This window comes from Perissodus microlepis, chromosome 23, assembly GCF_051167445.1.
Source record: "Perissodus microlepis isolate ML-2025 ecotype Zambia chromosome 23, ASM5116744v1, whole genome shotgun sequence".
Lineage (NCBI taxonomy): Eukaryota > Metazoa > Chordata > Actinopteri > Cichliformes > Cichlidae > Perissodus > Perissodus microlepis.
In genome coordinates this window covers 3,520,293-3,544,304 of record NC_140482.1, presented here as the reverse complement: position 1 = coordinate 3,544,304, position 24,012 = coordinate 3,520,293, and the positions used below count along the sequence as shown (strand labels likewise).

The following is a 24,012-nucleotide window of genomic DNA, read 5'->3' as shown; positions in this document are numbered from 1 at the left end:
TTACAACAGTACTAAGCTACAGAGTAACAACACCAGTCCTTGATAGACCGAGACGTGACTTTTATTTACCATTGCAAAGAGATCAGATAACAGCACAGACAGCAGAAACATGGCTACATTGGTCCAAAGTGCGTAAACAGAGCAGAATGTACATACAGTGTCCACAGGGTGGCGCTGTGAGCCTGTGACAGCGTCCGAGAGTTAACATGTAGGAGACGAGTTCATTACAGCAAACCAGACTAAAGCAGCAGTGATCATTAGTTTTAATAACACTGACAGGTTCATGTTTCTTTTATGGAGCCACATTCATGAAGCATTACAGTTACACTAAGTGGTCCCGTCTGTGGGTGAAGCCAACTCCACCCATTTACAGCCTGAGTTAAAGGGACTGCTCTCAGCTCCAAGTCTGACTGTACTCACCTGTCAGCCAATACAAGGCTCCTCTGCAGTAAAACTCATCAGTGTAGTACTTTATTATGTACATTTACTATTTAGAGGTCACCACAGCAGATCATCCTAACCTGTCACTCTCACCTGGGTCCCACCCTCCTTCACTGCATCCATGAACTTCCTCTTTGACCCTGGCAGCTGTGTTTGTCCAGTATATGCACATGTCTCACCTCTAACTTTGTCCCAGCCTGAGCAGACAATATTCATTTACACTGCCATCCATCTTGCTCACTGCCAATGAAAATCACAGCGTACTGAACTCTGCCGGCTCCACCTCCGGCTCCACCTCCAGACATTTCAGCGCCTTAAAGCGAGTGTTGTTGTGATTTGGTGCTATATAAATAAAACTGATAAAGCATACATCACTCCTGAGGCACGATTTGCTCCTTTAGCAGCAACATCATAGCACACAGTGAAATATAAAGTGAAGAATAAATCAGTAATAAGTCATTTACAGGCATGAACAGGTAAAGCTAAGGCACGAAGGCTTCATGTGAGCTCAGACCTTTCTACGTCTGTCTTTGTTTGGAATATTAATCATATTAAGGCGTGGTTTAAAAACAGGCACATGTGATGTCTGATGTCTGGTACATATGATGGGCCATGAGCTCGGGTCTACCAGAGACCATGGATGTAATTGCTCCTTTGGTATAGTTATCTTTTTTGTCAGGTAAAGTTCAAATAGAGGTGGTTAAAATCATAACACAACGAACACGTCTATATGAGTAAAAGTTCTATATGAAATCAAGCGTATTGTTGCAAAACTTTGAAATGTTTGACTTCTGAAACATTGTTAGATAAGATTGTCCCAGTGAGGACTGAGGATGCAGAAGTATCCAGCCTTAAGGTCAGCTGGTGGGTCAGGCCTCCTGCAGACCCACCAGCTGGCAGCTCTTTTTCCACAGCTTGGCCTGTAGTTCAGAGTCATAGGAAACACCTGCAGACTGCGTCTTCTGGCCGTTGTACAGGTAACAGCTACCCACCCCCTCCATCTCAGAAGCAGCTGCAGCATAGACGGCCGTAGAGGCTCCCTCTGCTGGAGTCTGAGCAAAGCACAGAACAACAACAGCTTCAAAGCCTCGTAACATCTCCAAAAGTGAGTGTTTCCTCTCATAAAGATGCTTTAGAATACTTCAGCTGCAGCATGTCTGACTTCTGTGCCTGTCAGTGAACACATCATGTCATCATAACAGCATCACACAAAGTGTCACAACCATGTGGTTTAGTGCAGAGCATCAGCCACACACACAGCTGCTAACCAACAGCTTACACCTGCAGAGAGAGAGAGAGAGAGAGAGAGAGAGAGAGAGAGAGAGAGAGAGAGAGAGAGAGAGAGAGAGAGAGAGAGAGAGAGAGTGTGTGTGTGTGTGTGTGTGTGTGTGTGTGTGTGTGTGTGTGTGTGTGTGAGAGAGAGAGAGAGTGAATATCAATGGACAACTCACTATTTATAACTGACAGAGGAACACACACACACACACACACACACACACACACACACACACACACACACACACACACACAGGCCAGCATGACCGTACACCAGGTCTTTATATACATCATTATCAGTATTGGAGATAAGAATTCACTCGCTGGGCCCACGTCCTCATTTTAGGTTTGACAGCGTTTTAGCAGGTAAAGGTGATGCTTGGACATGAATTGAGCTGCGGTTTGGGGAAGGCCTCGAGGAGACTGGCGACGGCTCGCAGGCCTGGCAGATCCTCATGGACTAAATAGGAGTGAAGAAGTTAAAGAATTGAGAACAAGGAGGGAGGGAGGGCACGTAAAGGAGAATGATCAGCTTGCAGAACTGGGGGAACCTCTGTAGATGACAGCTGGAAGGTTTGGAGGCGTGGTCCTGCTCCTGAAATTCCCATACATAATCTCCAAAACATGAACAAAGAGTAATAATAATGGAGGAAAACCTTCCAGCTGAAGACGATGAATAACTTCCTCACCCTGAACAACATCTTGGCTACTGGCTTCTTGAGCAGCTGCACCAGAGTCCACAGGTTATCGTACAGCGCCGTGTCCACCATTCCCGGGTCCACGGCATTCACAGTCACAGAGCAGCTGCTGGCAGTCAGCCGCTCCTGCAGGTAGTAGGTGAACAGGACCAGACCCAGTTTGCTTTGGGAGTAAGCACCATGGGAACTGTACTGGATCCTGGGAAGAAGAGGATGAAGGGAGAATCAGAGTCAACCTGGCTTTTTTATACATCCCAAACTTCCCCCAGAGTACTGCAGCCGGTACAGAGCTGAGAGCAGCCTGATGGAAAAGCTGCTTCATATCCAGCTGCTGTTAGAGAGCATGGTGTGGGTGTTAGACTCATCTTTACTAGCTGCTTATGTACTCGTAAGCATTTACTTTACTCATTACTCCACCTGCTTACTACAGCTACCATTCAGAAGAACATGGACACAGAAAAACTCATTTACAGTGTTTTGGTTTTACTCGTCTGTCAGGACTAATATTGATCCTAATATGATTTGTACTACACTGAGCCCTTTCACACTTGTTCTTCATTCAGTTAAACCGAGAAAGTTCTCAAAATGTTTTAGTTTGAGCCATATTTATTGTCACATACATTTTGTTTTAGCAAGGTTACAGCTAAAACATATTTAGAAGGATAATAGTTGTAGAAATAAATATTATTTATATGCCTATTATTTATTTATGAATAATATTTAGAAGGAACATTTAGTGCTTTTGCACTGCACTGTAACTATGAAGCCTGTCACACTTGGTGAATGCATTTGTTGTGTTTTTAATGAAATTGATCCCAGAGATTTGTTTGATTTTCAGTCCAGAGTCTATTAATAAAACTCTTTTGAAGAAAAACGGAAACTTTGTGACATCATGTTGAATATTTGCGTCTGAATGTGGCTCTTTAGTTCACTTAGATGTGCTCAGTCAGAGAAAACAGCATCCAGGTCAGAGCTGCGTTCATGAAAACTCCGACATTATATTATCACTCTTGTTATCTCGGGGTGAGAACATGCACTCTTCCCAACTAGAACACAAACCAACAATTCCTGTGAACAAAAACAAAAACCTTAAATGTCTGGAATTCAACATATTTTATTGGTGGTTTTCTAAAAGGCATCGTTGCTGTGAGAGTGCTGCTCTCAGTCCTGTCTACATGTTCACACATCATCCCAGCCCAGTAAAACTCACCCCATTATGTAACATACATCACAACCATGGAAACATTTAACACCATAAAACACTTCAAAGTGTGTTTTTGAAATCATTTTTTAACTTCTCCAGATTCTATAAAATTCAGTCCATAGACTGCTATGCACATGGTTTTAAATGCAGCCTTCAGCTCATAACCCTCCTTTGTCTCTGTCTGTGAACCTTATTTTGTTTCCTGTCCATTATTTGACCACATCCACGAGTTTGTGTGCTCCACATATTCAGCTTATCTGGTTTCTGTAGTGTGCCTGCGTGCATTATCCCGTATCCTCACACAGTAATCCAACTAAGATAAAACCTTTGAACATGTGTGCCTTGTTTTTCCTCATCAGGAGCAGTAAGAGATGCTCCAACAGGCCCATCGCTCTGTAGGCATGCTTAGAATACATGCTGGCTGAAATCAGGAAGCACAGTCTTCAGATGTGTCTGATTAAAGTCTGCAGCTACGCTGCGACCTGCAGCGGGATGATTAAAGTCTGCAGCTGCGCTGCGACCTGCAGCAGGATGTACCTTCTGTAGTTTGTTTTTAGTGGTGTGCAGGAGCGCTAACAGTGCTAACGCTGGGATCTAGGGGAATGAAGATGACAAAGTGTTCCAGTTTAAACATGACAGTGAAGTTGCAGATTTCCTGTGTGATTATTATAAAATGTAATCACTCAAAATGTTTGTATTCTTTCAGACTCAGGTTTCACACCCACTGATTGATCTTCTCACCTCCTGTTTAAGTCCTCCATGTCTACGACTCCTGCGTAATGTGTAGCAGAGGACATGTTGATGATTCTAGAGCAGCAGCCCGGTTTTCCTGACCTCTTCAGCAGATCAAGCAACAAGTTGGTCAGCAGGAAGTGGCTCAGGTAATTGAGGCCCAAGTGGTACTCAAAGCCATCCTCTGTCTGTCTGTCAGGAACCATCATGGTCCCAGCTACGTGAAAGGAACAAGTTTAATATGTAGTAAACTGGTGCGTGACTTTGTAAAGACCATCATCAGTGTGTGTGTGTATAGCCTACCGTTATTAACCAGGACATGGAGGGGTAGACCTCTGTCCCTGAACAACCGCACAAAGTGTCGCACAGATTTCAGTGACGTCATGTCCACGAAGACAAACTCAGCTGCAGTAAGAAAAGAACAGCACTGAATCCTGACTCCACGACTGTCATCAGGTAACAGCAGTCAGTAGCTGCAGTGCATTTGACCTCTCGAGGTCACTGTGCACGCCACATCATACGCTCCACCATCAATAGGCAGAAATGATTGTCTCCCAGAAGTCCCTAAAGATAACAAACATCTCAACAAGTGAGGACAGTATGGAACATATGTAAGACGAAGGGCTTTATTGCTAGTAAGCATTAGCACACATGCTCATTTCTTTACGTGTTGTTACACAGCAGGAGATGCTGGTTTGTCAGGATTTACATTTTGTATTCTGAGGGGAGGTCATGTCCGAGGTCAAACTGGTTTGAACACCCTCAATGTTGCCATGGTAATGGAGAAGGAAATGTGACATCCCTGGTTCATAACACCGATTATTTACTGTTAAAGTATCATTTTTAGGAAGAAATCAGGATTATTGTCATTGACATTGTTTTAGATTATCACTTACATGTTTTGCTACAGGCTGGGATGACTGATACCATGTGTAGGGACAAAAGGTGTGTGTGTGTTTTTCTGGACTGTATTTTTTGAGTTTTCCAGTTAGGCTGGACTACACTAAGAGTTTATTTTAACTTATTTAAACCCGTGTCTGGGTCTACAGTCGGCTTTCATTTGCTCTCTGTGTCAACTCAGATGTGATCCTGTTATTTAGCTTTTCAGAGAGCAAGTATCACAGCTGACATTATTTCATATATGGATTTATGATGTAAAGCATTGCCATGGTATAACATTTTTATCTGAAATTTGAGCTTTTATTTTGGAAGACCCACTTCCTGTTTCATAGACAATACTGAATGAGAGCTTCCGTGTTACTGGATGTGACTTACCGGTTCCTTCGGTCCCTTCTTCATGAATCTTCCTAACAGCTGCTGCACCTTCTTCTCTCTCATTCCCAGCTGGAGATGATGAAGATCAAAGAGAGGCTTGGTGGGCAGATATCCAGCAGCTGATCCACTCAATCCTACAGCCTACACTCGCTAACAAAACCTTTGGTACGACTGATACTAATGAACAAAACACTGGAGAAAAAGCCAATCACAACGCGTCTATCAACAGGGGAAGGTAATATTCTTGTATTTTAGTCCGTCGTCATCAGGATGATGGAGGTAATGAAAAAATAATCTAGAGCAGGGTTGTCAAACATGACGCCCAGGGGCCAGAATCGGCCTGCCAAAGACTCCGATGGGGCCCACTGGATGGTTTTGGAATATGTTTAGAAAGTTATAGATTTTGGACTTTTAGCTGTATTTTCATGGGTTTTACAGCTTTTCCTGCTGATGAACACCAGTACCATGACCATTCATAGTACACCACAGTAATTAGATAAACAATAATTAAAAGACAGAAGAATTCATGTGGATTACTCTCCTGGGCGATGAGATAGCAGAACTTTCTATGATTTTACACATTTATTTGTGAAACAGATTTCTTTCAATCACTACAGCAGCATCTTGTAGTAAAAATGAGACGTACTGTTGAAATTGGACTTAAAGGGATTAAAGGTGTAGTTTAGCGTATTTACGCTGACTGAAACGAGGGCATCACTGGTTCGGCCCACTTAAGATCAAAATGCTGTACGTGGCCTGCAATATAAAATGAGTTTGACATCCCTGCTCCAGAGTTAGGGTTTGCAAAGTTTGTATGTTAATGGCTTTTCAGAAAGTATTTATTGTTGGAATTCTCATTTTGTAACAATCTTTAATCAGTAGTAAGGTGGCATGCATTGACACCAGGAACGTTTAGTTAGCCTTATTGTGCTAGAAAAGTTAAAGATTTTAAATCTAAGTAAAGCGCTCAGTTGGTCCTGCATAAACTGTAGATTCATTCTACAGGGTGGGCCATTTATATGGATACACCGTAATAACATGGGAATGGTTGGTGATATTAAAGTCCTGTTTGTGGCACATTAGTATATGTGAGGGGGCAAACTCCTCAAGATGGGTGGTGACCATGGTGGCCATTTAGAAGTCGGCCATCTTGGATACAACTTTTGTTTTTTCAATAGGAAGAGGGTCATGTGACACATCAAACTTATTCGTAATGTCACAAGAAAAACAATGGTGTGCTTGGTTTCAACGTAACTTTATTCTTTCATGAGTTATTTGCAAGTTTCTCTTTGTTCACAGCCATTGACATGTTGAAGAGGTTAACACGTGAGGAGTGGATCGAAATCGTGTTGATATCTGGTGAACGCAGTAACCGGGTCATTGCAGCAGATTTCAATGCAAGACACCCTACGAGACCACCCATCTCCCATGATACAGTCAGCAAACTGCTTGCTGAGTTTCGTGAAACTGGTTAAGTGTTGGATTTGCCAAAATGTGGACGCAGGACAAGTGTCACTAATGAATATGTCTGTGAAGTTCTCAGTCATCTAGGTCATCGTAGTCAAAGGAGCTTGCAAAGAAAAGCGTCTGGACTTCTTTAAGTTACTTGAAGACGTTTCACCTCTCATCCGAGAAGCTTCTTCAGTTCTAAGGTCAAATGGTGGGGAGTCCCAGATTTAAACCTAGTGGGAGTATCCCCCCACAGTGGGACAAAAGGACCCCCTGATGATCCTCTAATCGCCTGAGCCAAGGTGTGAAACTGGGTGTGGGTCCCAATCAGCCAGAGTTTCGGGTGAGCTCATTGTGAAACCTGGCCCCACCTTATCATGTGAATTCCTGAGGTCAGATGGCCCAGGATGTGAGTGGGCGTTAAGGCGTCTGGGGAGGGAACTCAAAACTGGATTATAGATGTTTCCCCCCCTAGTTTTTCACCCGAAAGACAAAACTCCAAAACACAGACTTAACAATGTGGTGTTTGCTGTACAGTGCAGCGAGGAATGTCCAGACCTCTACAGAGAGACCAAACAGCCACTTCACAAGCGCATGGCACAACATAGAAGAGCCACCTCCACAGGACAAGACTCAGCAGTCCATCTGCATCTAAAGGTCAAAGGTCACTCTTTCGAGGATGCCAATGTTCACATTTTGGACAGAGAGGACAGATGGTTTGAAAGAGGAGTGAAAGAAGCATCTATGTCCACTGTGAGCGACCATCTTTGAACAGAGGGTGGGGCTTACACCAACTGTCTACCATCTATAATCCAGTTTTGAGTTCCCTCCCCAGATGCCTTAACGCCCACTCACATCCTGGGCCATCTGACCTCAGGAATTCGCATGATAAGGTGGGGCCAGGTTTCACAATGAGCTCACCCGAAACTCTGGCTGATTGGGACCCACACCCAGTTTCACACCTTGGCTCAGGTGATTAGAGGATCAGGGGGTCCTTTGTCCCTCTGTGGGGGGATACTCCCACTAGGTTTAAATCTGGGACTCCCCACCATTTGACCTTAGAACTGAAGAAGCTTCTCGGATGAGAGGTGAAACGTCTTCAAGTAACTTAAAGAAGTCCAGACGCTTTTCTTTGCAAGCTCCTTTGACTGTCACTAATGAAGAAACATCAGTGGCTGTCCTAGCTTCATTCAGCAAGAGCCCACAGCGTAGCACTCGCCGCATGTCACTGGAGAGTGGCATTAGTCGAACATCCCTTCGGCGGATATTAGCTACTCACAAATGGCACCCTTACAAACTCCAGCTACTGCAGCATCTCAACGAGGATGACCCAGATCGGCGCACAGAATTTGCAGAATGGGCAAAACAAACACTGGAACAGGACCCTCAGTTCACGCAGAAGATTTTGTTCAGTGATGAGGCAAACTTTTATGTGAATGGTGAAGTTAACAAACAAAACCACCACTATTGGTCTGACACTAACCCACATTGGATGGATCCCTCCAAGACTGCTGGAACAACAAAAGTGATGGTTTGGTGTGGTATATGGGGTACAACGATAGTGGGTCCATTCTTCATCAATGGAACCCTCAAGGCCACTGGATATTTGAAATTGCTACATGATGATGCGTTTCCCTCTTTCTGCACTGAAGCTGGCACGTTCCCTGAGTTTTTCCAGCAAGATGGTGCACCACCACATTATGGGTGCAGGTCCGAGCATTCCTAGATGAACAGTTTCCTGGAAAGTGGATTGGTCGTCGTGGGCCAGTTGAATGGCCCCCAAGGTCTCCCGATCTGACCCCCTTAGACTTTTATCTTTGGGGTCATCTGAAGGCAATTGTCTATGGTGTGAAGATACGCGATGTGCAGCACCTGAAACTACGGATACTGGATGCCTGTGCTGGCATTTCTCCTGCGGTGTTGCTATCAGTGTGTGAAGAGTGGGAGAAGAGGGTTGCATTGACAATCCAACACAATGGGCAGCACATTGAACACATTTTATAAGTGGTCAGAAACTTGTAAATAACTCATGACAGAATAAAGTTACGTTGAAACCAAGCACACCATTGTTTTTCTTGTATCCAAGATGGCCGACTTCTAAATGGCCACCGTGGTCACCATCTTGAGGAGTTTGCCCCTCACATATACTAATGTGCCACAAACAGGACTTTAATATCACCAACCATTCCCATGTTATTACGGTGTACCCATATAATTGTCCCACCCTGTAGATCACTTCATTTTCATTAATACATTTAGCTGGCCTGTGGGCTACACTTTGAGAACCTAGGATCTACTGGCAGTGCAGATATGAAGCATTCAGCTCCATATATGGAAAGATTCCAGTGCTGTTGTGTGCAAGTCATTCAATAAATGAATACAAAAGGTCAAAAAGTTAATATTAAACACAACTGCTGTTTAGTTCCATAGACAACATCCAAAACATTTATAGCTCAAGTGGGCAGTAGGTTCCTTTTTATATAGTTGTACACACAGTTTTTGAGACCAGTCCCAGCCTGCGGGACATCTGAAACAATGCAACTTTAAGGCACTGCCACAACTAAGAAAAAGTATAGAAAGGGGAACTGACTGAGTGAAGGCATGTGATTGGACATTAGCCTACCTATGATAACATGCATGCCAAGGCTTGCCAGGTGTCTTGCTGTTTCAAAACCAATTCCTCTGGTACCCCCAGTCACAATGGCAACCCTTCCATTTTGCTTGGGTAAGACTGTGTAGGAGGAGAGAGGGGACCACATAAGAACATTGCACAATCTTTCATTTAAACTCTGGCGAGGTTCAGTAACGATGAGGTTTAAGACAATGCTGGGACAAAAGTCTTCCGTGACTGATTTATTAACAGTCATCTGTAAATATGCAGCAGCAACACAGCATTCGAAGAATCAACAGAACAGAATTACAGTGAGTGCAGATAAGTCTATACACACTTTTGTAAGTCAGGTGATTTACAAGAAACTTTTTCTATAGTTGCTCAGCTGGTTTTGTATAGAACTTAGAAACATATCTGAAGACGATGCTATTTGAAGCAAATTAATTATGAATACAATGACATGTCATTCTACTTGACCGCCACTGGGAAATACAATTACCAATTACCCAGGCCAGTGACTGACATTTTTTAAATAGTGCAGTGAAGAGCATGACATGTGGATTTCTTAGATCAATTTTCACAGAACCTTTCTTGTAGCGCTCTTTAAGAAATAAATACCAGTTAATCTGCTTTGTTTTGCTTTTAACCCAGGAAAACAGCAGGAATATATGAAACCTATGAAATACACCGCTCCAGAACAGACTGGTGAAATCTGTTTGTATGACTGCATTGCATTTTCAAATATTGAACATTGTTCCCATGCAAAGTGAAGACATCAAGCAGCCAGACAAGCAAAACCTTTACTCACATTTATTATCAGTCAGTTCTGCAATATGTGGACAAGTATTTACAAAGTACATAGCCTGAATGACATTTGAGGGGACAAAAGGCCAACTAAACAGAGTATACTAGGAAGTCACAACAACTGATCGGTGAGGTAAGATGCGCCAACTACTATCAAAGGCAGGTTTCTGTAAGTCTGGCGAGGCATTCGTCTCTCAACATACAAACCGGAAGATTTTCACATGGTTGATGAGTTTAAAATATTCTATTTTAATCTGTACCATGATCTTCTCCCAACCATTACAATGTAGTTTTGGTACATTAATCTCAACAGCGACTGAAAATTACATTTAACAGCAAATAAAACATTGTTGTTTCAGACTGTGTAAACTGATCACCCGAGTGGTATTTCTTAGAGATATTTATGAACCAATAATTCACCTAGGTTTCAAACAGCGCAGTAAATTACACGTTTCCTTATCACATAATATCATGTTTAAATGTATGAAGTTTAAAGAGATATAATTAATCGATCTCTGGCTTCCAACATTGGCTTGTGGTACATGCAGTGTCACTTCACTGGTGGGAAAGGAGTCTGATCCTAAGCAAGCGAGTGATGGCGACTAGATAGAGTTAGGCTCACCTCAGTGCACAGCTTGGGCACTGGAACCAGTTTCCTGGCCTGTACTCTGTTCCACTCTGGACTTACTCTAAATGAAAAGAGGCTGGCAGAGTGTGCTTGTACCCCTTACTGTGGAATTTCCATGCACACATGGGCAGCAAATGTTTTACCTGGAGAGGTGTGTTTGTGCACTACGTTCCCCCACCGAGATGTGTACAGGTGAGACCATCAAGCAAGACTTTGGGAATGGCCACAAAGTGATTCAGGAAAACTGTCAAATGACTCACGAGAGGGAATCGGAGCTAAACTCACACTCTACATAGTGGTAATGAGATGCTACGGGCATCTCATTACTGATCACCCGAGTTTGACCATCTCCTCGACGGTCTTCCACAGTTCATCCGGTACTGTTCGTGGCCGAGTGTGAAGCAGTGGGAATGATAGACAGCATCTCCAAGTCTAGAAAAGGGTGAAGCGCCCACTTCAGTTTAAGTATCTCAAAAGTGAGGGGAGAGTGGAGGGCGACATTTTACAGTGAAAAGATAGCAGAGCTAAAACAATGCAATTGATTCCCTGGATTCTCCCTTTGATCAGTCAATCAATCAATAGAGACTCTGTGTTGAGCCACTGTTTCTACACATCAAAGGGAGTCAGTTGAGGTGGTTCAGACATCTGACTAGGATGATTCCTAGGTGAGGTGTTTCGGGTATGTCCTACTGGGACGAAACCTCCGGGCAGACCCAGGACTCACTGGAGAGATTATATCCCTCATTTAGCTTGGAAACAACTTGGTGCCCCACCCAGAATAAGCCATTACAGGATTCTGGGTTGATGGAAGTCTGAGATTCTCGGTTTAGGCTTAGGCCACTGCCTGTAAAACTCAAACCAAGAAAGCAAAGAAAGAAACAAATCAAACAAAAAACAAACAAAAACAATGGATACATGCATGTTCCCTTATAGCTCTTAATACCCTCTTGACTTGGCGTGGCACTTGCCAGATTAATTTGCATTTAAACGCAACAGGTGTGCACAGATGAGGGGGAAAAAATAGGCTGTGGATTTTAGGTTTTGTGACCCATCTAATGGAAAAATCCTAAATACCTAGCCTTCCAGTATTCCACTCTAATCATCCAAAGCTGAGGCAAGTATGAGTTGTAATTCCCAAAAGTTGATTCTGTTCATCTGGATGTAGTGATTTCAGTGGGAGAAACATTTTGTCATAATCCAGGTGACTTCTTCAGTCTCAGCTGACTGCTGGTTTCCAACCTTATAAACAGTACATTTGCACAATGCCTGAAACCAGCCCACTGAAGGAACAATGGGCTGGGAGGTCAGTTCCTTGAACATTAATACGCAAATTGTCATGACCATTGATCAAAGCCCACTGATCAATGTCCATGAGTACCATTCACAGAGAGTTGGGGAATGGCTGCAATCACAGCATTGTAAGATGGTGACAGATGTACCCTTAGGCCCTCTCCTTGATTCAGAGATGGTCTTTCCCACCTCTGCTCCAGCTGATCCAGGTCCAGGTCCGGAAGCTCCAGCCGATCCAGGAGAGAAACACAACCGCTGACTAAGCAAAAACCTGTAGTGATCCCGTACGTGTCAGGAGTGTCAGAACAGTTGAGACACATTTTTTCTAAACACCGGGTCTCTGTGGCTTTTAAACCTCAAAACACGCTGTACCAAAAACTGGTCCACCCCAAGGATCGGGTCCCCGACACAAACAGAGTAACATAGTGTACGCTGTTAAGTGCCAGGAGGATTGCCAGGATTTCTACATCGGGGAAACCAAACAACCTCTGGCTACAACACAGAAGAGCCACCTCGTCAGGCCAGGACTCTGCAGTCTATTCACACCTACAGGTCAGTGGACACTGATGAGGATGTACACATCCTGGACAGGGAGGAACGCTGGTTTGAGGGCGGAGTCAAGGAGGACATTTACGTGAAAAGGGAAAGACCATCTCTGAATCGAGGGGGGGGGGGGGGGCCTAAGGGTACATCTGTCACCATCTTACAATGCTGTGTAAGATGGTTTACAAAGAGTTGCAACCATTCCCCAATTCTCTGTGAATGGTACTCATGGCCATTGATCAGTGGGCTTTGATTTGCATATTAATGATCAAGGAAATGACCTCCCAGCCCAGTGTTCATTCAGTGGGTTGGTTTCAGTCTTTATGCAAGTGTACTGTTTATAAGGTTGGGGAAACCTGCAGTCAGCTGAGAGTGAAGAAGTCACCTGGATGAGTGACGAAATGTTTCACCGACTAAAAATGTCCAGATGAACAGAATCAGCCTTTTGGGATTTACTTACCTGGCCGACTGAGCATGCATCAAGACATGAGTTGTAATTTAAAAAACAAAACAAAACAAACAAACAAAAAACAGCTGATACACATTTATAATAAAGACAAAACACAATATTGCTACATAAACGATAAATCTTTTCTTATTCTGTAACCTTCCACTTCATTTTAATACAATAGAGTTTCAGTGCAGATTTTGAATGCATAAGGACATCCGCTCTGTAAAGGAGAAATGTGTTTACAGCAGTTAACTTAAAAGCTAATGTGTCCCATATGTTATAAAGGCTGAAAACGTTGTCCCTTTATGCCACCAGTGGCTTTTCAGCCTTTAGAACCTCAGCCTTTAGCAAAGTAAATAAAGTTCTTTAAAACCTCAGTCACTTTAGTGCTGAGCCAAACTAGAGTTGGTTTCCAAAACAGTTTCAAATTCATCCTCACAGGGTTCAGGCTCATAGTAGCTCCGAGAGTTCTCATACAGGAAAACCTGCATATCCACTAGAGCTGAAGGTATGCGGTTTCTTTTCCCAGAAAGAAAAGTACCTGATGAGCTGAACAACCTATGACAAGGAACACTTGTGGCAGGAACGCACCAATACTTCTGGAGCACCTTAGGAAGTGTGGGGAACAAAGGTGCATGGTTCGACCACCAAAGCAAAGGGTCTTCATTCAGACCTAGAACCCTCTGTGACTTGTAGTTGCTCAGCTCCTCTACTACTTGAGCATGTAGCTCCTCCTGGCTCTGGTCTGCATCTGACTGGCAAAATATGGCAGCCAAAGGGTTGTCTTGAACTGAAGTGCTGGCAGAAGATTCACCCGGAAGTCCCTGTTTTTTGCAAGGTGGCTCATCAGACACCAAAGAAAAATCATCAAGGCACGATCGCTCCGAAATCTGCTTCTCAAGGATTGCTTTGGCCTCTTCAATAATAATACTCTCAACTTTGGAGCGTTCTTGGGTGGAAAGAAAAGGCAGTTTCTTATAACGAGGATCCAAAAATGTAGCAATGTTGAGGAATGTTGCGATCTCTTGGGATAACTGTGAATTCTGTGAATATGTGCTTGACAAGACCTTGGAGATGACCTCTTTGCTCATGCTGATCTCTTTGAGATCCCCTTCCTTAATTTTGAGGGTGGTGTTCAGCAGCATATGAAGGACAGGTCTCACCATGCTAATGGTTGGATACTTACAAGAAGTGATCATGTTTGCCACAACTTTAAAGGGCTGGAGGACTTCAATCAAGCCCTCCAACAAGGCCCAGTCAGAACCACTGAAGGTGAAATGATGGCTACCAGAACTCTCTATAAGTGTCATACTTATAACAGCCTGTTGCTCTTTCAGTCTTTGTAGCATTGCCAATGTACCAAACCATGACCTGTCCTGGTCTGTGATGAGTGTACACTGAGCAAGGCCGTGTTGCTTCTGCTTTTCTCGTACTGTATACATTGCAGATTCTCTATAATGATCGACAAGCTTGCGGCAGCATCCCAAAAAGCCACTCACTCGTGGCAGCTGGAAGGCTTCAGCCATTGCATGATTGATTGTGTGCCCAAGGCAGGGCATTTCCACTGTCAGATCCAGGAGGGAGCATGCTTTCACCACATCCACCGAACCATCTGTGGTAGCCCCAATGACTTTATGAGTTATCCCCCACTTCACAAAGGCTTCATACATGGCTCTGGTGATATTCTCAGCTCTGTTGTCCTCTTGTACTTCAAAAGTTTTAAGGCATTTGTTGGTCACCGAGAAGCCAGATGCACTGTTGTAATTGATTGAATGCACAGAAAGTGAAATATATGTTCTGTTTTGTGTTTGGCTTTGCCACAGATCTGTAGCAATGCCACAATTCATAACGCCACTAAGCTCATTAAAGACCACATTTTGGGTACGGCAGTACATTTGAGGAACCATTTTGCCTGCGAGGTCACTTTTGCTTGGAGGAGAATATCCAGGATCGACAATACCGATTAAATTCTTGAACGTAGGCTCTTCAACTGTACATACAGGATATAACCCCTCACAAATGAAGTTGATAATAGCTACTGTCAAATCATTGTGTCGTTTGTTTTCAGAGTCTAAGCTCTGCCTTAAATAGGTGTCCTGGGACTGCTGCTGTGAAACTGTAGGCTCAGTCTTTATCCGAGAAAACGCCGTAGCAAAAGCTTCACGCATCTGATCTGTGTTGCTTTTCACAAACTCACTGAACTCTATGGGATGGTTCTTTTCAAGGTGGTATGACAAGTTTGAGGTGTTTCCAGAGTAGGCAATTTGGCTCATACATACACGACAGTAAATCCTTTTCCAGTGTAATATGCAGCCATCTGCATCTGTGTCAAAGCCAAAGTACTTCCACACTTTGCTTTTGGCACGTGGGTGTGCGACCAGATTGAGGCCTGAGCACGAAGGTCCTGAACTTTTACCCTCCATTGGCTCCTTAGGTAAAAAGTCCATCAGGATGGCTTCTCTTATCGAGAACCTAACAAGAACAGTGAAATAAACATTTGATTTTGGTGATAAAACATTTTAAGTGTTTGAGAACTGGATTTTACAATTCTCCCAACAATTAACATGCAAATGAGCAGATAAAATAAAATATCTGGCCAAGATAGGAATTTGCATGATGGTTACCACTGATACTGAGGTTTGCACAAGTAACCCTAACATAACAACGCCACATAAGACACTATATGTACACTACACAATCCTGCTCTCAAACACTGACAGATTTAACACTGCCTCTGAAGCTGGATTTAAGAAATAACTGTTTAAAAGTTCACATTTTTAGAACATGTTTAGCACCATCTTGAGTTAGTATAGAATATCAGGTCACCAGGTTGGTTGGTTATTTGCAACTGATAGACCCACATTAGATTAAAAAAAACTCGTTGTTGCAGCCAGGAGTAATTAAAAAAATTACCCTTTGAACACATTTTTTAGTTTTAGTATTCTTGTTTTCATTTTCGTCACTAGCTTACATAAACTAATAAAAATCTGTTAACCACAACCAACCAACTCTGTGATGTCACATCCTGTACTGGCACAGGATAGTGCTAAGCATGTTCTAAAACCTTTAAGCACTTATTCTTATTTAAGTGTTACATCTATGTCAGTTTTTGACAGCACATCCTCCATAGTGTAAATTAACCTTTACACAGTGTTTCATGTCCACTTTAAACCCTACCTTCAATAAGTCAATAATGTTGCTGCCCTTTTAGGTCGGCACCAGAAATATTAGTCAATTAAACAAATTACTCATATCTAATTGTGGGCGATCGTGGCTCAGGGGGTTGGGAAGCGCATCTGTAACCGGAAGGTCGCCGGTTTGATCCCCGGGCTCTCTGTCCTGGTCGTTGTGTCCTTGGGCAAGACGCTTTACCCTACCGCCTACTGGTGTTGGCCAGAGGGGCCGATGGCGCGATATGGCAGCCTCGCTTCTGTCAGTGCGCCTCAGGGCAGCTGTGGCTACAACTGTAGCTTGCCTCCACCAGTGTGTGAATGTGAGAGTGAATGAATAGTGGCATTGTAAAGCGCTTTGGGTGCCTTGAAAAGCGCTATATAAATCCAATCCATTATTATTATTATTAATTCGTTTACCACAGCATTTAACTGCTGGTTTTACTACACTACGGTTCCACCCACAACTATTTGGCAGCCACATCGTATCTAACTCAAGACCAATAACAGCCAAGTGGAGCTGCAGTTCTCCAATATTTGGCTGTACAAAATAAATGTTTGTGAGTCAGAGTAATCAGACGCAACCATTTAATTACAGAATGACAAATTATAAACAGGCATATTAACCTTAAGGAATGAAGGCTACCGGTTGCAAATACTGCTAAAGCATGGCGCATTTAATGTGTGTGAAATGCTGTTCACATTCCAAAGTGGCACATGTGACGTGACACGGTCAATTCACATGCTCTTCAAAAAAACCGAATCCTTCAACTACGTTCACATTCTTGGAACCAAATTTCAAGTTTGTGTAATGGTTGTTTAGCCCTGCGTGAAAATGACTGCCACAGGTCGCGCTAATTATATAAACACACTTCTCAAACAAATTAAAGGGACACTTTTTAATCAGAGTACAGCACTAAGTCAATTAAACTTCTGAGACATTGATATGGTCAGTTAAGTAGCAGAGAGGATTGTCAATCAGCTTCAGCTGCTTTGGCATTATTGAAATTAATAACAGAAAAAAATACTGTTTAACTTTGTGGCCTTCTACATACTTCCTCTTCATATACACTTCCTGTTGGTTACCGGGACACTTTGATTGCACTACTTTAGTACTGATGACTTTTTGTAAATTGAGCACAATATACACTGTTTTTTTTTTTTCATTTTTGCTATAGTTTATATATAAAAATAAATACATATCAAGAACAAAGTTATGAAAACAAAAAATTAATTTTAGGTGGTTTGAAAGGATTTTGTGCAACCTTTTATTTATAAATTGAGGTCTACATCTAGAAAAATGACTTTCAGTTTCTTTGTGGTTTTATTGCACTTTTTAGCAATTTATTTAGTTACTATGAACTAAAGTTACATTTTAATTTTTTAATCCTAATTTTAGTAATACTGATGTAGAACAAATTCCATCCATCCATTCGCTTCCGCTTATCCTTTTCAGGGTCGCGGGGGACGCTGGGAGGAAGCTGGAGTACCCGGGGAGAACCCACGCAAACACGGGGGAACATGCAAACTCCACACAGAAAGACCCCGGCCTGATGGTGGAATTGAACTCAGGACCTTCTTGCTGTGAGGCAACAGTGCTAACCACTGTGCCACCCATGTAGAATAAATTGAAATGCTTAAATAAAAAAATATATATATAAAAAAAACATAGCACTACAGCACGTAACAATGCAAAGATAAGCTCTGGAGGCTTTTGGTGGTGGTTTTATCGTAGATGATGAAGAGTTAACTAGAGACTAACCGACTGTTGCTGTCATCAGTAGTTGGTACCAGACGCACTAGTTGCTTAACTTAATTGTTAAAATTTTAAGTGATGCCCAATACAGGTAAATTATTGTGTCCATCTGCCATCTGGTGGCAGCCATTTGTCACCAGATGCCGCAAATGGTGACGTCGCCATAAATCTTTTAATACTGGCCTGATGTTTTTGTCATATATAGCGAACATTAGCTTCCACCTTTCCTGGATGGGCTTTCAGTCATTTGGGAAGGGTTCAGAGTATAGCTGCTACTAGGGCTGTTCGATATAACCATATATATCAGATGACGATATAAAAACGTCTGTCGTTTCATTTTAAGCTATCGTTTGTTTTGTGGTGTCGCAAAATAAACTGTTTACGGCAATATTTCTTCATGGTTCTGATGGTCACTGTAGTGGCTATATTCATTTCTTCTTTCTCTCTTTCTCTTATATTTTATATAACCACACTACAGACGGACAAGCGCCTGTTTTTATGCATCGTCGTTAGCAACAACGACGGTAGCAGCATCGCGTGTCCGCTTGTTTATGTTCCACATAAACCTTTCACAATAAAGCTCAAGATCCTGTTGAGACTTTTCAAAATAAACTGAATCACGTGAAAGAGCAGATTATTTACGGATGAGAAGTAAAAAAGACGCCAGGTGCTAAAAAAATAAAGCTTAGACTCAAACGTTAGAACAGGCTTTTCCCCGCAGCACGCCGTGTAATAAATACTCACAAAGAAAACGGCGCCGTTACAACTTATGTCTAAAAATGTATCGTTTCATGCATCGTTAAAACACTCGACTCCAGCTACATGACGCGCAGCTGGAAACACTTCATGCAAGTCGAGCTGCCCGAGATTCACAGACTTTACAGAAAATGTTACATTTTTGTGATTTATATCGTTATCGGACGATAGATGTCTTATATCGGGATATGAGATCTTGGTCATATCGCACAGCCCTAGCTGCTACTGCTCCACATTGAAAGGAAACAGCTAAGGGTGTCCTCTTCTGGATAAGGTGTTCCAGCCCTGCATGTCCTACTGGGAGGAGGCCCCGGCGTAAACCCAGGACACACTGGAGAGTGTATCTGTTCCCTGGGAACATTTTGATGTTCCTTCAGATAAGCTGGAAGAAGTGGCAAGAGGAAGGTCTGGGCTTCCCTGCTGCTGTCCCTGGGACAGACTTCATGAGAGTGGCCTGAGGGTCCGAGGTCCTCCAGTGGATTATGTGCTTACTGTTTGGCCCTGTGGAGCCTAATTAGCATTTGCCATAGAATTTTGGAATTGTCACGTCCACTAGTGGGGCTCTGTGGTTTTCAACGCAGCAGCCGTAGTACCTGCAGCACTCAGTACATGTGAAAGATGTAAAAGGGTCTGGAAATACTGCGGAGAACGTGCAGCATTCGGCCGTGGGTCAGTGACAGTTTGGTAAGGTATATCCATGGAGCAACGCACCGATCTCTACAGGCTGGATAACAGCACTCAGACTACCCTAGACCCACTGTCAAACCCTATGCAGTTAGTTCTAGGTCCCACCTGCTGCAAGGAAATGCTCAGTCTTGTGTCATTTCTATCAACCCACTCCATATCAGTATAGATTTATTTCCCCATTGAGACGTGATGTGTTTTCAAAGTGTTCCTTTAATTGTTTTTTATCATTATTATATTATGATGTAACAACCATAAGCTGAAGATGAGAAATATACATTCCCTTGAATTTTTTTAATTGAAAATTGCCGATACATTATAACTACATTTAAAAAAAAAAAAAAGAATAAGCAGCAATATTTATATTATGCCAATATAATCTGCCCTGGTTAAATACTCCATCTGTGACCAGCTGAGCCGGAACAATTCTTCTTCTATCCAGCTACAGTTTGCTAGCTGCCACTTCAATGATAACCCAGCAATTACCTGATAGCCACTGAGCTAATAGTTAAGTGTCTAATGTTAACGTGTGCATCATCCAGGTTAACATTTATGATAACTTTATATCAATGTTGTTGAAACGGCAGCTTTACAGACCTCTAAAATTCCTTTTAAGCTGTTTGTATCAATATTGATGCAAAGTATCGTAATTCTGTATTCATTTTCGTATCAATAAATACTGGAGTAACATTTTTTTTCTTGACAATCCTACTGTGTACATGTCTAAAGCCCCGCCTCCAACCTGAGCGGTCTCTCAGATAAACTCATCTCTAATCTAGCTCCTGGTTCCTTCCAACAAAAGCACACATGATTAAAGATGATTGATTTATTGCAAATATCCAACAAATCTTGATTTAGTCACCAGTAACACTGATGTTCAGAACTACAATAAAAGTCCGTTTTTAAAAGTGAATATTTGGCTCATTAAATCAAAGGCCAATCAGTTGCAGTTGGAATGCAACAAATCTGTCATTAGTCACGCACTCGGTGAGATTGTGTGGGTATAAAACCCAAATCTGCATCTGCAGAAACACTTCCCTCTTTGTCTTACAGTGTAATGCATTAGTGATTTTCCACTCTATGGTCACATGCTTTATTCACTAAAATTAAATTGGTAACACTGCTCCTTTGATAAATGGGTTTTCAAAAACCTCTAGCTGTAACTCCTCCTGTCTACATACTTTTGCTATGATTTTGAAACAACAAATAAAAACAAACATTTTCTGGCGATGAGAAGTTCACCTGAAAAACCACCTCAGTGTAGGGAATGGAAAAATGAAACACTGGGTTAGATCATGGTGAAGTCAGCTGTGTAAGTCCACTATGGAGCAGCAGTGGTCACACATGGCAGCTAATCACAGGTACACAAAGATCTGCTGGAGCTCACAGCACGAATCACTGGGATCCTTTCCGATATGTTAAAGTACTACAGCTGATGTTCCCCTGCCTGCTGAACTCCACTTTAACCCAGGAGCTCTGTCTGGGTTAAAAATAAAAGTTTGGATTCACATATACTATTATTTTATTACATGTTATATAGAGGTGCAACGGATCACGGTTGATCCGTAATCCGAACCAATCCCACTCCACGGTTTGGTACGCACGTGGTCCGAAGACTGGAAACAGAAGAAAAACAAGTATGTGTGTGGCGGCGTGGTGGGTCTGTCAAGCGAGAGTTATGTCAGCGCTAGCGGTCCAAGTGGAGGAGCAGAGGAGTTTAAGCAGCCCTTTGCTGCCCAGCCCGACCGGGCTAAAGCTATTATAGAAGCTGTTGGGGTGTTTAGCTGCAGACGGGAGGCCGTATTCTGTTGCGCAAAACAAGGGGTTTAAACTATGATGGACGTGCTTGAGCCACGCTATGATATCCCGTTTGCGTCCACTTTAGTGGCAAGATCGTTCCAAGCGTGTATGAGCAGGAAAAGATTTAAGTTATGGCTGAACTGTCCCAGACATCTTCTGTTGCCCAACTACTACAAACGGGTGGAGCTCCAGGGCAACGGAAAGCCACGTGACCGTGACCGCTCGTTGTGTCACAGCAGAGTGCGATATAATGAGCGGTATGTATTACTGTAGGGTCTACCTTACATTATAAAGCGCCTTGAGGCGACTGTTGTTGTGATTTGGCGCTTTATAAATAAAATTGAATTGAGTGGTAGATACAAAGACTGTACTGCCCCATATTGTACCATCATTTTTTTTATAATTGCGTGGAATGAGTCTTGAGCTGAATGTTTTTAACAGGCAAAAATACTTCAATAAGTAAATGTTACATTTTTGTCTTTTTTCTTTTTTTGCTGATCCGTAAAATTGATCCGATCCGTGATTAAAACCGTGATCCGATCCGAACCGTGAGATTTTTGATCCGTTGCACCACTAATGTTATATAAATATAGTTTACTTCGGACTAAAACAGCTGGTAAAACATGCTTCAGAGAGCCACTTCTCTGTCACCGTTGTAATGGACCCAGGCTGTTACAGCTCCACAGGTTTTTCTTTGCATTTGTAAAGACAAAGCGGGTCTCACGTCACACCTTTACCACAGTGCCTATGAGCTCAGTGAGGTATGAAGCTTGTCCCTGGGGACATTTTAATGCACGTCAATAGAAAAAGCATAGAAACGTGCGTGTAAAGGTCAGTGCATTCACCATCACAGGAAGTGTACAAACATGAATCAGTGTAAGAAATAAAAACAAATGGTTGATAATGAAAATTAAATGAACCTCCTTTGAAAACAGGATTATTCTGATGCGATCTGAGTCCCCTTTGTGTCACAGCCCGCGCAGGAGCCCACGAGGAGACGGACTCACCGTAAGAATGGTGCCAGTTTAATCTCATCCCAGCATAAAACCGTTTGCGAGTTAGAAAACGCTACTTTAACAGCTGTTCAGCCGCAAACACACGCACCGCGCGGCTCTGGCAGAAATCACATCTCCCTCACACTATCGATCGGTCCGGAATTACGAGCTACCGAGTACTTCAAACTCTCCGTGTCCTGTTCTTACAGCTGACTGAGCAGTTTTCTACCTGTCGACGACGACACGACATCAGTACCGCACATGGATCACATGGTGACAAATATGCATCAGGCACAAACCAGCAGACACAGAGCTGTGTAAGAGAGAAGCGGAGCTGACCTGGGAGCGTGAAGGAGCGGTTGAAAATTTGGTAGAGAAGAACTTTAATTCCGCATAAGTACAGTTTGAAGAGAGGCACCAGCACCGACTGAAGAGACATCCTTCTGCTTCCCACACCGAAACGCTTCCGAGTCCGAGTGTGCTTCCGTTAATGAGTCCGAGTGGACGCCTCACTGGGATAAGTCTGTCAGTGGTTCCGCCCTCTTTGCGTCAAAACTTCTTGAGGGCGGAACCAAATGAGCTGAAACGCATTTTCTCCGCTAAAGCTGTGAACAGTGTTTAGTTTGAACAGCCAATGCATCTGCTGTCGTTATGTCAACAATAATAACAACAGTATCGGTACTTTGTAGTTTCTGATGAAGAGGCTGTGAGCTGTTTGATGGCCTTATTCAGACGTTATATTTATTGGGCCATAGCAGCGGGGTTAAAGTAGGGGCAGAGATGAGGTGCAGACCCGCCACATGGCTGTTGATCAACATTAACAACAATGAACATAGAATACAAAATAAAACAATATATCCCAGTGGGGGGACAGGGGTACCATGACACAGAGCTTCTGAAGCACAGTGTGGTTTGTTTTTTGTCACATGCACTGGAGCTTCACAGACCGTCGCTACTAATAACTAGGTTACACATCAGCTAAATGTCAAAGTCATATTTCCACCAGCTTAACCAAACTCGCCATACTAACTGAAATTTCTATTCCTAGGCAGACATTAACCAGCTGGAAGAAATACAGACAATAAAAACATGTCAAACTTGTTGTATGAGTGAGGCTCAGATATTTTCTGTTGTTGCTGAGGGAGCTTTACAGTGACACCAGACTGTAATCTATCACATGATAGTTTGGACGGAAACATCCTTCTGAATGACTCAATTCTATCCAGTTTCATTTAAATAGCACCAAATCAGAACAACAGTTGCCTCAAGGTGCTTTATATTATACAGTTGACAGGGGATTTCTTAAAATCACCCCGCAGATCTTCAGCTGAGACACTTGAGTTAGAAAACACAAACACTGCAGTCGTCTTTACTCGCGAGGACAAGTGACAGAGCGCTCCTACACGTAAGAGACACTCACGGACTTGTGCTCTGTCACCGTCTGCGTTCT

The 24,012-nt window shown here is 42.8% G+C and overlaps 2 protein-coding genes across 2 annotated transcripts; both read right to left on the bottom strand.

Moving 5' to 3' along the window:
• Positions 1-39: 39 nt before the first annotated feature.
• dhrsx (dehydrogenase/reductase (SDR family) X-linked) lies at positions 40-23,009 on the bottom strand. The gene is made up of 7 exons (XM_084921365.1): positions 22,902-23,009; positions 9,698-9,805; positions 5,626-5,694; positions 4,654-4,755; positions 4,360-4,567; positions 2,406-2,613; positions 40-1,493 (listed from the first exon to the last, which is right to left on the bottom strand). The coding sequence occupies exons 1-7, from the start codon at positions 22,999-23,001 to the stop codon at positions 1,311-1,313; spliced, it is 978 nt and encodes a 325-aa protein (XP_084777491.1). The 5' UTR covers positions 23,002-23,009; the 3' UTR covers positions 40-1,310.
• LOC146360748 (E3 SUMO-protein ligase ZBED1-like) lies at positions 10,481-23,013 on the bottom strand. The gene is made up of 2 exons (XM_084921363.1): positions 22,902-23,013; positions 10,481-15,873 (listed from the first exon to the last, which is right to left on the bottom strand). Exon 2 carries the CDS (start codon positions 15,846-15,848, stop codon positions 13,785-13,787), a length of 2,064 nt encoding a protein of 687 aa, XP_084777489.1. The 5' UTR covers positions 15,849-15,873; positions 22,902-23,013; the 3' UTR covers positions 10,481-13,784.
• Between the last annotated feature and the right edge of the window lie 999 nt (positions 23,014-24,012).